The sequence below is a fragment of the Polyodon spathula genome, chromosome 19 (genome assembly GCF_017654505.1).
Source record: "Polyodon spathula isolate WHYD16114869_AA chromosome 19, ASM1765450v1, whole genome shotgun sequence".
Taxonomy (NCBI): domain Eukaryota; kingdom Metazoa; phylum Chordata; class Actinopteri; order Acipenseriformes; family Polyodontidae; genus Polyodon; species Polyodon spathula.
In genome coordinates this window covers 207237-225024 of record NC_054552.1, presented here as the reverse complement: position 1 = coordinate 225024, position 17788 = coordinate 207237, and the positions used below count along the sequence as shown (strand labels likewise).

The window sequence follows — 17788 nt, the reverse complement described above, 5'->3', positions numbered from 1 at the left end:
GTACCCCTCTATACTGTAACACAGCCCCCGACTCTCCCTCAATCTGTACCCCTCTATACTGTAACACAGCCCCCTGACTCTCCCTCAATCTGTACCCCTCTATACTGTAACACAGCCCCCTGACTCTCCCTCAATCTGTACCCCTCTATACTGTAACACAGCCCCCGACTCTCCCTCAATCTGTACCCCTCTATACTGTAACACAGCCCCCGACTCTCCCTCAATCTGTACCCCTCTATACTGTAACACAGCCCCCAACTCTCCCTCAATCTGTACCCCTCTATACTGTAACACAGCCCCCGACTCTCCCTCAATCTGTACCCCTCTATACTGTAACACAGCCCCTGACTCTCCCTCAATCTGTACCCCTCTATACTGTAACAGAGCCCCCAACTCTCCCTCAATCTGTACCCCTCTATACTGTAACACAGCCCCCGACTCTCCCTCAATCTGTACCCCTCTATACTGTAACACAGCCCCCAACTCTCCCTCAATCTGTACCCCTCTATACTGTAACACAGCCCCCGACTCTCCCTCAATCTGTACCCCTCTATACTGTAACACAGCCCCCGACTCTCCCTCAATCTGTACCCCTCTATACTGTAACACAGCCCCCGACTCTCCCTCAATCTGTACCCCTCTATACTGTAACACAGCCCCCAACTCTCCCTCAATCTGTACCCCTCTATACTGTAACACAGCCCCCAACTCTCCCTCAATCTGTACCCCTCTATACTGTAACACAGCCCCCGACTCTCCCTCAATCTGTACCCCTCTATACTGTAACACAGCCCCCAACTCTCCCTCAATCTGTACCCCTCTATACTGTAACACATCCCCCAACTCTCCCTCAATCTGTACCCCTCTATACTGTAACACAGCCCCCAACTCTCCCTCAATCTGTACCCCTCTATACTGTAACACAGCCCCCGACTCTCCCTCAATCTGTACCCCTCTATACTGTAACACAGCCCCCGACTCTCCCTCAATCTGTACCCCTCTATACTGTAACACAGCCCCCGACTCTCCCTCAATCTGTACCCCTCTATAATGTAACACAGCCCCCAACTCTCCCTCAATCTGTACCCCTCTATACTGTAACACAGCCCCCGACTCTCCCTCAATCTGTACCCCTCTATACTGTAACACAGCCCCCGACTCTCCCTCAATCTGTACCCCTCTATACTGTAACACAGCCCCCAACTCTCCCTCAATCTGTACCCCTCTATACTGTAACACAGCCCCCGACTCTCCCTCAATCTGTACCCCTCTATACTGTAACACAGCCCCCGACTCTCCCTCAATCTGTACCCCTCTATACTGTAACACAGCCCCCGACTCTCCCTCAATCTGTACCCCTCTATACTGTAACACAGCCCCCGACTCTCCCTCAAGTCTGTACCCCTCTATACTGTAACACAGCCCCCGACTCTCCCTCAATCTGTACCCCTCTATACTGTCTCTGAGCCCCAAACTCTCCATTTGTTTTCACTGCAGGATAAATAAGAACAGCCTGAACTTTGACCCCACGCTTCCAGATGACATCAGTGACCTCCAAATCACAGGGGTGTGTTACCTTGGCAACAAGCTGGACTTCACCTTCAGTAAAGAGGGGGTGTCAGTGTTGCTGGCGAGGGTGTGGGGACCCCAGCACTGCGCCCTGGAACTGGTGCTGACCCAGTCTGGGAAGAGCCTCCCTCTCAAACTAGGTACCAGAAACCCCAAAGAAACTCAGTGAATCTACTGGCAAGCGTTCAGACCAGAAGTCTTTCTCATTGCTCAGTCAGTACTTACCATGTTACATATAGTCACAGAACCGAGAGATATGAACTGTGCGATGTGATAGCTTCCTTCTCAAAAGTCACGACCCGGAGTCATCACCTGCAGAAACTCAGTGACTGAATTACACGGGCCTGTGACGGGGAATCATAGAAAGTATAGACATCAGTGCTATCATAGTACTTGATGTAATATGCCTGTAAACAATTTATTATATTTGATTTCACACTCCATAATTATCACTTATAGTGTCACACTGAAGATAGTTCAGACACTGATTCTCCACATAATATCACAGAACAGAGTATTATTACTGAATATCACACTGCAGAATATCACGACGCTGAGTATCACACTGCAGAATATCACGACGCTGAGTATCACACTGCAGAATATCACGACACTGAGTATCACACTGCTGAATATCACGACGCTGAGTATCACACTGCTGAATATCACGACGCTGAGTATCACACTGCTGAATATCACGACGCTGAGTATCACACTGCTGAATATCACGACGCTGAGTATCACACTGCTGAATATCACGACGCTGAGTATCACACTGCTGAATATCACGACGTATCACACTGCAGAATATCACGACGCTGAGTATCACACTGCAGAATATCACGACACTGAATATCACACTGCAGAATATCACGACACTGAGTATCACACTGCAGAATATCACGACACTGAATATCACACTGCAGAATATCACGACACTGAATATCACACTGCAGAATATCACGACACTGAGTATCACACTGCAGAATATCACGACACTGAATATCACACTGCAGAATATCACGACACTGAGTATCACACTGCCGAATATCACAACGCTGAATATCACACTGCAGAATATCACGACGCTGAGTATCACACTGCAGAATATCACGACACTGAGTATCACACTGCAGAATATCACGACGCTGAGTATCACACTGCAGAATATCACGACACTGAGTATCACACTGCAGAATATCACGACACTGAGTATCACACTGCAGAATATCACGACACTGAGTATCACACTGCAGAATATCACGACGCTGAGTATCACACTGCAGAATATCACGACACTGAGTATCACACTGCAGAATATCACACACTGAATATCACACTGCAGAATATCACATTACCGAATATCACGACGCTGAATATCACACTGCAGAATATCACGACGCTGAGTATCACACTGCAGAATATCACGACACTGAGTATCACACTGCAGAATATCACGACACTGAGTATCACACTGCAGAATATCACGACACTGAGTATCACACTGCAGAATATCACGACACTGAATATCACACTGCAGAATATCACAACACCGAGTATCACACTGCAGAATATCACAACACTGAATATCACACTGCAGAATATCACGACACTGAGTATCACACTGCAGAATATCACGACACTGAGTATCACACTGCAGAATATCACAATACCGAATATCACACTGCAGAATATCACAACACTGAGTATCACACTGCAGAATATCACAACACTGAATATCACACTGCAGAATATCACGACACTGAGTATCACACTGCAGAATATCACGACACTGAATATCACACTGCAGAATATCACCTTACCGAATATCACGACACTGAGTATCACACTGCTGAATATCACGACACTGAGTATCACACTGCTGAATATCACGACGCTGAGTATCACACTGCTGAATATCACGACACTGAGTATCACACTGCAGAATATCACGACACTGAGTATCACACTGCTGAATATCACGACGCTGAGTATCACACTGCTGAATATCACGACACTGAGTATCACACTGCGGAATATCACGACACTGAGTATCACACTGCAGAATATCACAACACTGAATATCACACTGCAGAATATCACGACACTGAGTATCACACTGCAGAATATCAGGACAGCTGAGTAGACAGCTAGGAGAATGAAAGGACACTGCATATCACACTGCAGAATATCACATTACAAAGGACAGCTAGGAGAGTGAAAGGACAGCTAGGAGAGTGAAGACAGCTAGGAGAGTGAAAGGACAGCTAGGAGAGTGAAGACAGCTAGGAGAATGAAGACAGCTAGGAGAGTGAAGGGTGAGGGTTAGTGTAGCTGTAAGAGAGAAGTCAAATAGAAGATACAGGAAGTCGTTAGAATTAAGAGCAGGGGTATGATATGGGGAGGTGTGGAGCAGTTCAGTGCAAATACAAGCTGATGCGAGCACTGCCATATAGTCCAGTCTAGAGGAGAGATGCGAGGTTACTTAGCGTGTATCGCTACAAGCCTGCTCTGAAACGGGGACTCTGCATGTTTGATTTCTTCCCAGCCCTTAACCGAAGCGCACGCATGTATTTGTTCCTGTTTCAAGGCGGGCTTGTAGCAGTCTTGCAGTAGAGGCTTCACCCCGAATTGAGAGCTCCCTCAGCAGTGAGCCCGTGTGCCTTGCTGCTTCACGCGTAGAGTCAGTAAACACGCTCCTCTGTTCCAGGGACCCCCGTCTCCATTCCCGCTGAAGCTGCGCGGATCCAGAAGCAGGTGAGCTGCTGGCCGCTGTGACGATCCGGGCCGCAGGGAATCGCACCGGCGAATGGAGACTGCAGAAGCGCAATCTGGGGCTAATTAGTTCTGTGTTATATAGGTGTTGCTACTTTTACATCGAGTTGTATAACCGTATTAAAATAATAATAATAATAATAATAATAATAATTAAAAATACATTTACGTTTTGTCATCTTTAGTTCTTTTTCCTCCTTGTTTTTTCTCGCTGCCCATTCTCTGTTTATTGACCTTGTTGAAGTGCTTTATTTAGCCTCTCACTGCTCGGTCTGGGCTAAATCCGGCAGAACTGAACACCTATGAAATGACTGTGTTACTATTGAACACGACCGTAGATTCACGCTGCATATGAGTGATGTGTATTTATTTATTTATATTGTTTTCGCTGCAGTTGTCACAAACTAAAAGCGGTTGTTTACGTTATTTTGATCAAAAAAAAAAAAAAAAAAGTATATAGTTTGTCACGCTACAGAAAGTGGCTGAAAACCGGGACTTTTTAAAGATTTTAAACAAGGCTTCTCGACACGGGAACCCTTGGGACTGTGCCGGTAAACCGGGCCGTGTGGTCTCCCTGCTGGAGATGGGTCGCGCCTCCGTTACCGTGAGATCAGAAACAATCCGACTGCGGACTCCCGGCCTGCCGGGAAACAGGGCTTTAAACCGCGCTTGGGCGGCATGTGGGCAAAGCGCAGGCAGATTGGCTTGTTTGAATCGTTTACATTTCTTTCGTCGTGAGAGCTTTAATATATATATATAGGCCTGAGTCTATACATCCTCACAACAGCGGTCTCTTCAGCTTCCAGGGACGGGGTAGAGGCCAGTGAGACAGGGAGGGACGGAGGGATGTCCCGCTGCAGGAGTGCAGGGCTGGGCGGGTAAGGGGAAATGAAGGTATGTTTTAGGCAGGAGGCTGGGCCTGTTCCAGGATACAATTCAACGGCACAAATCGACTGGAAATAACAATAATAATAATAATAATAATAATAATAATGTTACTGCCCCAAAGCTAGTGCATTGTGCCTGCGCCGTAGACCGACACGTCTCAAAATGAAACACAGGCAGGCAAATGTTTCAGCCCCAAGCTAATTATATACTGGCTGGGACACAACCTGACAACGCTACACAAACATCGCTACACAACCTGACATCGCTACACAAACATCGCTACACAACAGCCTCAGCCACCCTGTGCAAAAATCTACAAGGGAAGTGAAGGATTGTGGGCGTTACCCTTCATGACGTGGAACCGTTTCGAGTAGCCGGTTGGTCATCGCCGTGATTGACACGTTTTGCCAAGACACCTGCCTCCGCCCCTTCGCAGTGACGTCAAGACATATGCAGTAGTCTGATTGGCCGCAGAAAGATTTTAAAGTTTGTGAACGGTTTGAGCGGGTCGGCAGCGGCAGGGGGGGAGATAAATGAATGAAAACTACAAGAATAAATATAACTTAATAATCCAGAAACAAACAAACAAACAGCAGCAAAACACGCCGACTGAGAGACGCGGGAGGTGCTGATTTTGTTTTTCGGGGTAAGGTAAGAGTAAGATATTTATATATTTAATGAGATTGGGGATTACGCCGCTGTGAATCCGGCTCTGATTATTCATGCTGATTTTGTTTTTGCATGTCGTTTCTAAATGCCGTGGTCTGTATTTGTGTGTAATTAATACTGGCGGATTTTTTTGCTTTACCGGCAGATCAGCAATTCAAGTTTATTATTTTGGAATTAGCGAAGTGTCTTTGAACAAAATCTGCTGAAATTGCATTCGTTAATTTATTTTTAACGACGACAGGGCGACCGTGGGAGAGACAGAAGCGCCTGAGTGGCCCGTGGATTCGCTTTTTAAAAGAATTGGTTTATATTCGAGTCATTTAATCGCAGTGACTTTAACACTGTGGCTACCCGAACAGCTCTGACAAACTGGATCGCAAAATCCAAATAGGCAGTAGCTTGTGTGTGTGTGTGTGTGTGTGTGTGTGTGTGTGTGTGTGTCGCATTCCCCTCTGAAAGCGGCACCCAGAGAGTGTGACGTGAACCTGTCCTGCTTGCTTCAGGAAGGGGAGACCCTTGAGTGTTAGGACTCGGGGACGGGGTAGAGGCCAGTGAGACAGGGAGGAAGGGATGTCCGGCTGCAGGAGTGCAGGGCTGGGCGGATAAGGGGAAATGAAGGTATGTTTTAGGCAGGAGGCTGGGCCTGTTCCAGGATACAATTCAAAGGCACAAATCGACTGGAAACTAGGCTGTTACTGTCTGGTACGTTCACCTGTACCTGTAGGGTTACCTTTCACAGCAGGGCTACGCTTGATTTCTTCATATCCAAGAGCTTGTGCGTGACCAGTGAACTCTCCTGATCTCTTACAGGAAAGGGCGACTCCCAGCATCCTGTTCAAAGCATGTCGGGCTTTGGGGTTGTGCATATGGGTGTTTAGTATTTAAACCCACCTAATCTTTTAAATCAGAGCAGATATTTCCACTCGACCCGTCATTAGTCCCAGTTGTAATGGTGTGTCTTCTCTGTGTGTGTGGTCTGCAGGGGGAGCCATGGACACACTGTCGAAGGACACCAGCTCCTTGCTGGAGGTGTTTGATCTGAAGCTGAAAGAGTACGTGAATGATGTGGAGAACAACCACATGGTCTGGCTGCTGGAGATCCAGGAGGAGGCCAGCAAGATGTTCTGCAGGTACAGGGTCTAGGGTGCCAGGGCTGTCCAGGGTGCTGGGGCTGTGCCCGGATCCAGGGTGCTGGGGCTGTGCAGAGAAACCTGCTTGTTCACTTCATGATTCACTAGTCTGCTTTCCAGTTGTTTAATGCTTACATGATGAATTGAATGGCTGCTTTAGCTGCAGGATACTGAGGTTGTGTACCGTGTTACTCTTCAGTGATGAGTAAATAGCATTGTGTTGGTATTAAATACAGTAATCATCCTCACCCCTTTGCTATATCAATGAAGTAAATACTGAATCGCAAGTGACCTGCATGTTGCAATGCACATGGAATCTTGTATTAATCTCCCATCGTCTCTCTGATTTCAAATTCTGTGTATTAACCCCAACAAGTCTCTGTCCGATTTCAATGCTGTGTATTAACCCCCTCCCCTCTCTCTGTGATTTCAGTGCTGTGTATTAACCCTCCCTCGTCTCTCTGTGATTTTTCAATTGTGTATTGCCCCCCCCCTCGTCTTTCTGTGTATTAACAACCCCCCTTGTCTCTCAGTGATTTCAGTTCCGAGCCCGAGTTGATGCCCAAGACCCCCTCCCAGAAGAGAAAGGGCCGAAAGAGGCTGTCTGTGGGTGGGAGTGGGACCCAGAACGCCAACAAGAGGCGGTAAGGAGCCAGCAGTGTGTTCATCTTCATGCACTAGACCAGCCTTTCATCTTCCTGCAGGGCCTGCATTCCAATCTGGGGTGCGCTAGACTAGCCTTGAACCTCTGGGGGCCTGGCTGTCAAGTTTGATTATATTGATCAAAGCTGCTAGTCTGCTACTGTCTGTAGTCCTCTGAATTTGCATGTGAAGATGTGTTTTTTTCCTAAATATCATTCTCTTTGCTCCAGAATCTCCAAGGGCAGGCGGAGCAATGTGCGTCGCTCCTCCTCGATGAAGGTGCAGGTCCTCGGCTTGCTGGCAGAGGATGTGGAGCAGGGGTGGGAGACAGAGGGGGCCAGGCCCAAGAGGAGCACCCGCAAGGCAGCCCCCTTGGACTGCGAGGCAGGGGCAGCCCTGGTGGAGAGCAGAGTCCCCCTGGTGGAAATCAGCAGTGTGGAGCGCCGGTCTGCAGAGCTTGCCCAGCAGGAGGGGGAAGCGTCTGCCTCCACCAAGACCTCCAGGCTGCTGCCTGCCCCGGGAGCATCCTCTCTCAGCGTGCCTGCAGTGGGAGCCCCTGTGTCGGGGCACAGCGAGGGCTCGGGGCGCAGCGTCTCCAAGCTGCCCATCGCAGAGTCAGGCTCGTCTACGTGCCAGAGCGGCGACGCCCCCAAGTCTCACAAGCGGGCTTCTCGGTCCTCAGTGAGGCGCTCGATCGGGGGCCAGCGGTCTCTGCTCAGCATCCGAGAGAGCATGACCCGCGAGTCCCTGCGCAGGGCCAGCCGCCGCTCCTTCCTCAGGAAGAAGGCTCTGCTGGAGTCCTCAGTCTCCAGCACTGTGAGCGGTGAGTATCGGAGGAGCAGCGGGGTGCATGCTGGGTTAAACACTCCCAAGCAATCCAATCTAGAACGCGCCCTCCCAAACAATCCTATCTAGATCATTTGTTTTGGTGTTTAATTGTTTGCAATAAAGGAGTAAAGTGCAGTTAGATCATTACCCACATTTCTGTCAAATACTGTCTGAAATGCATCAGTGTCAAGAGAATCGTTCTGGTAGCTCGGATTACTTCTAAACTGTTTATATAGCTGTTGGGCTGTCTGGTCAGGTGACCGGCAACACCAAGAACACCGGCATCATTGAGCCAATGCTGCAGGAAGCAAAGAGCGGTGACCAGGGGTTCTGCTTTACTAACGTCTTCCGTGTGTCTGCTCTTCCTGTAGGGAAAAACGATGCTGAGGTCACTGAAGAGGGGCAGGAGGAGGTGAAACAGTGAGTGTTCCGTGTTTTTCATATTAAAACATACGTTCTACTTGGGGTTCAATTGTTTCATTTAGAGTAGAGGAATCTTATTTAGCAGATGCCTTTATCCAGGGTGACTTAGAGACCAGGGTGTGTGAGCCATGCATCAGCTGCAGAGTCACTTACAACAACGTCTCACCCCAAAGACGCAGCACAAGGAGGTTCAGTGACTTGCTCAGGGTCACACAGTGAGTCGGTGGCTGAGACTGGATTAGAACTGGGGACCTTCTGGTTACAAGCCCCTTTAACCACTGGACTTCACAGCCTCCTGTTAGAAAATATTCAATATTCTGCTTTCTGTTCTGTTTCAGTGAGGAGGCTGTGCCTGCTGCTACCCCAGAGACTCCTGTCCCAGTGGTGGAGGTAAGCAGGCTTTCTTCAACTCAGCGTGGAACTGGGCACTGAGCTGCAGTGAGAATTCGCACCACAGATGCCTTTAGTTTTCTTTCATTAATCCTTTTGACGAACGATTCTGTAAAACCAAAGGGAGGTGGAATGAGCTACCTCAAGTGCCATTTTACATTTAGGAAATTCTGAGATTGTTTGTTCCTGTGAAAATTATGTACCATCCATCATCCATTGTCACATCTATCCCTGCTTTATTTCTTCTAAATAATGGGCGCCTGTCCTCTGCAGATCGTGGAGTCCCCTCCCAAACGCCACTCCAGCCGGCTGGCCACCAGGAGCAGCACCCAGGCAGCAGAGTCCAGCCTGGAGGCACAGAGCCTGCCCTCTGTGGAAGGTGCCAGAACCACTCTCTCTCTCTCTCGCACCCTCTCTGTGTCTGTCTCCCTCCCTCGCTCTCTCTCACTCTGTCCCCCTCTCTCAATCGCTCTGTGTCCCATAATGCTTTTCTTTTTTTTTTTTTTTTTTTTTTTTTTACAGACTGCAATCCGCAGAAGACAGATGAAGCTCAAACAGATCTTGGGTAACTTCTTTGCGTCCCTCGCAGCAGTGAAGCGCTTTGGTCAGTATTCCAAATGCTCGGCTAATGTTTCGATGTAACACCCCTGCTCTTTGCTCCTGCCCCTGCAGACGGAAGACCAGCTGCAAGCGTCCTGTGAACGAGGTGGAGAGCAGTGCTGGGAGAGGTGCTCAACAGGACGAGGGCTCCACCAGCCCCAAGAAGAAAACCCCCTCCCCTCCCAGCAGGACCCAGAGTGTAAGGCAGCCCCCACAGACAGAGCATGCTAGGCAGCCGCTTCAGGGCTCAGTTAGGGAGGGGTGCACACGTTTAACCAGGAGCACCAAGCAGGTGAATTGCAGTGTGGAGAGCAGTAGGAAGGAAACGTGTTCAGGAAGCTGCAGTGGATAAGTGTGTCTAGGCAGGGGATGTGAGATTTTTTTTTCGTAATTTCAGTTTGGTTTCAGTGTTTTGCTAGTCCTGCTGCGCCCTGTTTTAAGGTGATTTTTGTTAATTGTGAAGTGAAATGAACTCTCTAATCTCTTTACACTTTCCCTGCTGCTGCTTAGCATGGATATCTTCTGTCCACCAGGGGAGTTTATTATACCACCTGCTTAGGGAAGGGTCACGTCACTCCCCCCTCTTTTCCTTAGCCTGTATAAATTGAAACTCAAATCCTGACTGTGCACATGAGTCCCAAGCAACGCCAAGAAACTTATTGGAGACACTTTTTCCAGCTGTTTTTAACTTGCTGACTTGCTCAGATATTTAGATGGCTGTTTTGCTAGTAGAGTAGATGGTATTTAAGTGCTGGGCTGGTGTAACCTTGTCTCCTCTCTCTCTCTAGGTGATGAAGCCCCACATGAAGTCCTTCCTCCAGACTGTGCAGAAGAACCAGCTGCTCATGACCCCCCTCTCTGTGGGCCGCTCCACTGTCGTCAAGTCATTCATCAAGCGCACCACCCCCCTCAAGGTGGACCTCAAGGTGAGGTCTGCGTGGAGAAAATCAACTGGGGACTGGGAGGGAATTTTTCAATTCTCTATATATATATATTTAAGTGGATTCCTACCTCATTAAGTAACTGTTGTGACTTTTTTCCTTTCATTGCAGACTGGTTCTGTTGTAAGTACCTCATCTTTTAATTTCAAAGGGATATTTATTTGACACTATCCAGTCTTCATGGGCATAAACTTGAACTCTGCATTGGTGTCTGAGCTTGGCTTCTTCACTTTGCAATAGCAGTCTTTTATTTTACATCGATGTAGTGATTTGTCATTTTTAAATGTGCCTTCACTGCAAATCTCAGTTTTATTGTTGCCCTGTTCAGAACTGGGGCAGTTCAGTTTATGCCCAGGCTTACCCTCACCATACCTAACATTCCTCTTGAGTTTCACGCTGTGTGGGTGGCACTGTTCACTGTACCAGGGGGTACAGCGCTCCCCTTTAGAACAACGTGGGTGAGACTCGAATTACTGTTCCACCTTCTAATGAGAACACTAGTGCTGGTGCATTGCAGGGGCACTGCGCCAGCCCGGCATTTATAACGGGAGCTCTGTCCAGCTGCACAGCCTGGGTTTGGGGGCACCAGGGTTCTCCCTTGGATGCCAGTTCATGTTTTCTAACCGCCCCCCCTTCCCCCCCCAAAACCAGGTGTATCTCACAGGCTAATTAAACTCACTTGCCAGTGAATTAACACATCTCCCGCTGCTGGCATCCGCTGCACCTGAGACTGCTCTGTAGTTCACAGCACCAACCTTTAATACCACCTGGGTCTGAGGCTCTTTGAGGGAGGCTTGGGGGAGGGGCTGAGGTGTATTCTTGACTAGCGGGACCTGTCATGCATTGATCACGTCACACGGCACGGTGAATGCTCATCGGCCTCCAGCAAGCTCGTTTCATTGAGCGCTGGGAGCTGCAGCTGGCCCAGCTTTGCTTGGACTGCAGTTCTGTAATGCGGTGTGCGTCTCTGCAGGAGAAGGAGAGGCAGCGTCTGGAGATGCTGAAGAAGAAACAGGAGCAGGAGTTGGAGAGGAAGAAGAAGCTGGAGGAGGAGAAGAGACGCAAGCTGGAGGAGATGAAGAGATGAAGAGGTGGGGGGGGGGGGGGGGGCTTCCCTGAGAGAGACTTTGTCGAAAAAGTTCAGGGACCCTTATGTAATCTGTAAAGTAGTGGGTCCCATTAACGACGAGCTCCACTGAGAGAGGGGGGGGGCCGTCCTATTAACGACTGAGGGGTGAGATGGGGGGGGTGGGGGGCAGGGTAATCTCTGCTCCACTGATTAGTCTCTTCCCTCCCTGTTCAGGAAGCGTGAGGATCGCTTGCGTAAGGTGATTGAGGCTCGAGAGAGGGAAGAACAGAAGGAAGAGGAGAAGAAAAAGAAAATTGAGCAAAAGTTTGCTCAGTTTGATGAGAAGAATGACAAGGTGAGCTTGGCCACTCCTGGGGTATAAATCACTTTGAGACCTCTGTACCCCTGGATCCACAGGACCTGGGTGGCTTTACTGTGTCGGCTAGTGCCTTCGTCAGTGCCTTTCACTGAGGTTGGAGCTGATGCAAACATCCTATCTTTTTTTTTTTGTGCTGTAAAATGCTTAGCTGTGTCTTATCCTGACTTGGGTGTAGGGTTATCCTATCTAAGCTGGGTTGTAAATCTCCCCTCTAGCTGCGCGAGGAACGGCTGGTGGAGGAGAAGGCAAAGAGGAAAGTGATCACCAAGAAGACTGAAGAGGTGGAGAGCCGGCGCAAACAGGAGGAGGAGGCACGCAGGAACAAGATCCAGGCTGCTGTAAGAACCGTCCCGCACAGGCACTGCTGCGAGTGTGGCTCTGTTGTTTACATGCTGTTCCTGTATTTCACTGTGATGGCAGGATCTGGATCGTAGGTCAGTTCAGACTAGCTGGGTTCAGGTTTATTCTACAGATTTGATTGGCACGATCTTTTAATACATGCTAAACTATCCAAATATTAAACTTGTATGTGGTCTAATCATGCCTGTGAAATGTTGGTACAGCAGTAACTGCACAAGCTTGATATAGCCACAGTGTTGGGATCGACCTCAGGCGTCTTCATAGCAGCCATGGGCGCTGCATTACTTCCATCCCTGCTAAATATAGTGAAACGCCCACAGTGCAGAGAGAGACAGAGCAGATCTGTGGCTGCTTCAAGCCGTTGCTCTCGTTGCAGGAGGAGGAGGAGCGACGGCTCCAGGAGCTGAAGAAGCGTGAGGAGGAAGAGGAGCTGGAGCGCAGCAGGAAGCTGGCAGAGGCCCGCAGGCTGCAGGAGCTGGAGAGGAAGAGGGAGCAGGACAGGATCCAGGCAGAGAGGTGAGACTGTGGGAGAGAAGAGCATGTTTGTTTCCAAAGAGATATTCAGGGGGGTGTGACTGGTGCACCATTACAGATAATTAATATCCCCTCCATACCTCCCTGTGTGGGGAAGGCTGGCTGTGCTTTCAGTCCCCTGAACTCTCTTTGTTCTCTCCCTGCGACAGGGAGCGTGAGCGAGCAGAGAAAGAGAAGGCAGAGGCCCTGCAGAGAGAGGTGGTGCGCGCAGCCAGAGAGAATCTTGCTCTGAAGGCAGCAGAGGAGAAAGCGAGGCTGCACAAGGAGGCAGAGGAGAGGAGGAAGGTAACACAGTGGCAACGCAAAGAAAGTACAGGGACACGTTTCAGCGTGGAGTCCTTGAGACGAGAGGACGGTTCAAGCACCCCCCCTGCCCATCCTGTCAGCTGTGTCTGTGCGCACAGTGCGCCCTTGTGTCAGGAATCAGTAATTCACTAGTTTGGTTCATTAACCATTCGGCCATATTGACAGGAAATTGTACAAGTACTATATCTTACTGTAATAAAGGCCTTTCACTAATTTGCTGTTTGTCTGTCTTTCATTTGACTTTTTAACCCTGTGTCTCCTCACCCTCCTGTGTTGATTCCTCTGTCTCCTGTGTGTCTCTGTCTATTGATCTGTGTCTGATTCCTCTCTGTATCGCTATTGATTCTTCTCGCTGTGTATTGGTGTCCAGGAGGAGCAACGTCGGGCAGAGCTGGAGCTGCAGGAGAAGCTGGCCAAGGAGAAGCAGGTGGCTGCAAAGATCCTCAACGTCACGGTCGACATTGAGGTGAGAAACATCTCGCTCGGCCACACGCAACACACGCTGCAGAAGAGAATGCCCAAGGGGGGGCCCGAGGCCGCTCAGCCCGTCAGAGCTCGTCTGATTCCTAGCAGCTCGAATTGTCAAGTTGGGTCTTAAAGGATCCCAGTGCTGTAGCTACAACTACCTGTCTGGGTACCTGTCTCGCTCTCTCTGAACAGTTAGTGCTAACGGAGCTGTCCTTCTCTCGGGTTTATACAGCTGACAGTGTTGTGCACTGGCACTGCGTATCAGCCACTGTTTTGTATGGAGAGTTCACTTGGACTGCTGATCGCTGAATAAAGCCCTTTCTACCCAGCAGCACGAGAACGGGGCCAGCGAGTCTGTCCGTAACCAGCAGGTGCTAAATGTCACTGTGGACATCGAGGTAGGCAGGGAGTCTGTCTGTGCGTCTCACTCTTTATAGGAGCGTGCGCTGTGGCTGGGGTCTCCACTGCTCTGATCACCCTGCACGCTTACTCTGTGTGTGTTTTTATGCTGCACTGTGTGGCGGGCTGGTTTGCTCGTCCCATTCACACCTCGTGCTCTTGGCTGCCTCTGCACTTCGTTTCTCAGCTGCATCGGCTGGATTCCTTTTTCTTTCTGGGGAGAAAGGGGTGTGTAAGGGGGTTCCCCTCTTTGGGAGGAGCAGGAGTGGGATATCCCCATGCTGGGAGGAGCAGGGAGTGGGATATCCCCGTGCTGGGAGGAGCAGGGAGTGGGTTATGTATTGCGCGCACACACACAAAGGAAACTGCTTGTTTGAAGTCTGAGCTAGTTTAATGTTCCACACTGCATTTATCCTCTATGAAAGTTTGCAGCTGGTTTCAGACTGCCTTGCCTAAGGGTAACGCTGGGCAGTGCTGGATGAATCTGGGTCTGAGACGAGCTATTTATTCCAGTTCTGTATGCCTTCGTTCAGTTTGTAAACTTTGCTTTGTCACTTCAGAAGTGCTGTGCTTTTATTTCCTGCCTCTTTAGAAATCTCCTCAGTCCTACCAGATGACTCCCAAGGGTGGCAACGTGCAGAATTTGGATGCCGATGATTATGGGATGGATCTGAAAAGTGATGATTCGACAGACGATGAAGGGGAGCCAAAGAAGCCCCTCCCGTCCTGGGCTGAGGGTGAGTGGAGCCTGCGGGGAAGAGGGGGGAGTGGGCTGAGGGTGAGAGGAGCCTGCGGGGAAGAGGGGGGAGTGGGCTGAGGGTGAGTGGAGCCAGGGGGGGCGGGGGTTTCAGGGCCTCTGGATTGCTGGGTTTGTATCTTAAAAGAATATTCAACTTGAAATGAAATTACCAATGGTTAGGCTGGAAGTCATTGTTGTTTTCACTGTTCGATTCCTAGTTGAAACTTTTTTTTTGTGAAATACAAATGCAGAACTCCAAAAATGTCAACTAGTCTTATTTTTAAAAGCCTTCGTCCCAGGACTAATCTTAAGTCTTCTCCAGGCAAGAGGCTGAACCAGGCAGTCATGCACCAGTACTACAACCCCATTGATCTGGAGAAACGCTTCCGCACGGTCCTGCCAATCAAGCTGGAGGAAATCTTCTGCAAGAGCAAACCACGCTACTTCAAACGCACCAGCTCCGCGGTATGGCACTCCCCGCCCAGGGGGCACAGCAATGCCACCAGCATGGGCACCTACTCCCTCAGCAAGTTCTAGCAGCGCGGGGGGGGGAGACTCCCGCTGTACTGCAGGGTCATGCTTTGCTGTGAGTTTAATAAGACACACCTGAGCGTGTGACACTGGCTAATCAAGCTCGTAGTGGAACTTGGAATGGAGGTGAATCCGCTGTGCAGTCTCAACTACTGTGTCTGTTTGTTTAGACTGTAATACACGATAGAGTTCCTTCATTATTATTTTTGACAGAGTAAATGTTTAAGTTTAAAGATGAGGCGAATGTGAATGAGTTGTAATACTTGAAGAAAGAACCCTCAGCTTGGAGTTGTGCTGTCCTTCAAGAATACGACCCTTCATCTGTTTTGCTGTGCTGCACTTGTGTGTGTCTGCCTGTATTATAAAGGATGCATAGCCTGTCTTGAGGCTGCATCTCCGCTATATATAAATATCTATCTCTAATTTGTGTGTGGTGTTGGTAAATTGAGTATCGCGGCGCTAGTTTCAGAAGTGTGGATCTTCCAGGGAATATCTTTGCTGCGAGGTCCTGCTTCTCTTGCGAACGTTGTTGACCTTCATGAACGATATGGGTGGAAGAGGCTAGGCTGGGTTTGATTGTGAGGTGCAGCGTCTGTGCATCTTAATCTTTCATTGTGTATGTGTGTGCGTGCCTCGGTCGTTCACTGTCGCTGTCTGTTTTATTATTTTTGTACCCCCCTCTCGTTTTACTTTTCTGACTGATTTTAATAAAGTTTCTTTTGAGTAGAATGTTTGCTTTTTTTTTCTTCTTGATTTTCAGATTACAGGAGTTGCAATGATTGAAATCTGGATTGAAGGTGGAGTCAGCTGTAGTGTGTGAGAGAGGCACAGGTAGAATACTGTACCTGACCGGTCTCGTCTGTAACTGAGCTGTGACCAGTCTCTCCTGTAATGGAGATGTTAGAAACAGATCAGTCAATGGTTCAGATCCTACTTGAAGAACATAGAGGAAAGCAAGCTAGAAACAAAAAATAAATATTTCAAATCTTTTAAACTTGACTGAATCTACTTTATTACATAGTCTGAAAATGATGTCTCCCTCTCCTTCCATTAGTCACCCAGTACTAGTGCCTGAGGTGCAGTTCCCTCATCCAGCACTAGGGGGAGGATTGCTTTGCTCTGAGACAAACCACAGAGATCACCTAACTAGACTCTATATTCCCAATGTGGATGACCTCAGAGACTTCCAGTAACTCCAACAGCAAACAAGGGAGGCGGTCGTGCGACTACTTGAGCAATGCCCTTTAGACTGCTGGTACTGTTCACATGAGCAACGCCCTTTAGGCTGCTGGTCACTGTTCACATCAGTCGAATAGAAACCACACAAACTTCTGCCCTAGAGTAATTTGAACAGGTTTGTTTTGATGAGTAACTTCCTGTTCAACCTTCATGAAAATGTACTAGCCTGCTTTTGGCTTCTTTAACACATAATCACAGCCAGACAGGCCAGCCACAGCCAGGCAGCTGCGCAGTTAATTACACCCAGGTAGATGTGGGACTGTGACAAGACTGGGTTGGACTCCCCGCATGGCTGTGACTGCAATACTGTGCTAATGATAGAGAGAAGGGAGCCAGTTACAGACAGGGTAGCTGGAAAGCAAGATAAACAGCCTTGCCACTAAACCTGGATCTGGGAGAGCTAGTCTGAGGCAGCTTTGCTGTATCAAACCCCAGGTCTCCCTGGTGTGCTGTTCAGCGGACTGAAACCAAGTTCAGAGCTGCAAAGTGCATTCATGTTCCCTCAGCGTTACAGAAATATGATGTATCTTTTTAACTCCCACTGTCTCGTGGGAGCAGAGTGCTTAAAATTACAGATCACAAAACACAGTAAGAGGAGACAGTGTACAAGACACTGACGGAGATCTCCTGTTGTAAAAAACATGTCTGGACCAGCATTGCTGCTAATAAACAAAAAACAACCAAACAACTGGAAAAACCCTGAAATAACCCAAACCTTGCATGTAACAAAGCAATAAAGAGGTAAGGATGGTTTTACTGAATGTTTTTTTGGTGGAGTTAGAAAGGGGGCCCGTGTTGAACAATATGATACAGATATCCAGACACACCCAGTGTGGAGAATGCACTGATAGTACAGGACTGAGCCTGTCCTGCATCACAATGACTTGGCACTTTCTTATGCTGCTCTCA

At 48.8% G+C, this 17788-nt stretch overlaps 1 protein-coding gene across 5 annotated transcripts; it reads left to right on the top strand.

Moving 5' to 3' along the window:
* Positions 1 to 1664: 1664 nt before the first annotated feature.
* On the top strand, positions 1665 to 16366 carry LOC121295022 (inner centromere protein A-like). Of its 5 annotated transcripts, XM_041219295.1 has the most exons (21): positions 1665 to 1709; positions 4280 to 4326; positions 6884 to 7031; positions 7565 to 7675; positions 7904 to 8496; positions 8873 to 8921; positions 9263 to 9314; positions 9588 to 9693; positions 9837 to 9879; positions 9987 to 10113; positions 10703 to 10840; positions 10967 to 10978; positions 11829 to 11938; positions 12159 to 12279; positions 12519 to 12641; positions 13040 to 13179; positions 13347 to 13482; positions 13874 to 13969; positions 14304 to 14369; positions 14963 to 15107; positions 15432 to 16366. In XM_041219295.1, the coding sequence occupies exons 3-21, from the start codon at positions 6892 to 6894 to the stop codon at positions 15644 to 15646; spliced, it is 2523 nt and encodes an 840-aa protein (XP_041075229.1). In that variant the 5' UTR covers positions 1665 to 1709; positions 4280 to 4326; positions 6884 to 6891; the 3' UTR covers positions 15647 to 16366. The 5 variants fall into 5 exon arrangements, with proteins under 5 accessions (XP_041075229.1, XP_041075230.1, XP_041075228.1 ...); XM_041219296.1 differs by lacking the exons at positions 1665 to 1709; positions 4280 to 4326 and adding an exon at positions 4344 to 5878; XM_041219294.1 differs by lacking the exons at positions 1665 to 1709; positions 4280 to 4326 and adding an exon at positions 4344 to 5883.
* Positions 16367 to 17788: the final 1422 nt, after the last annotated feature.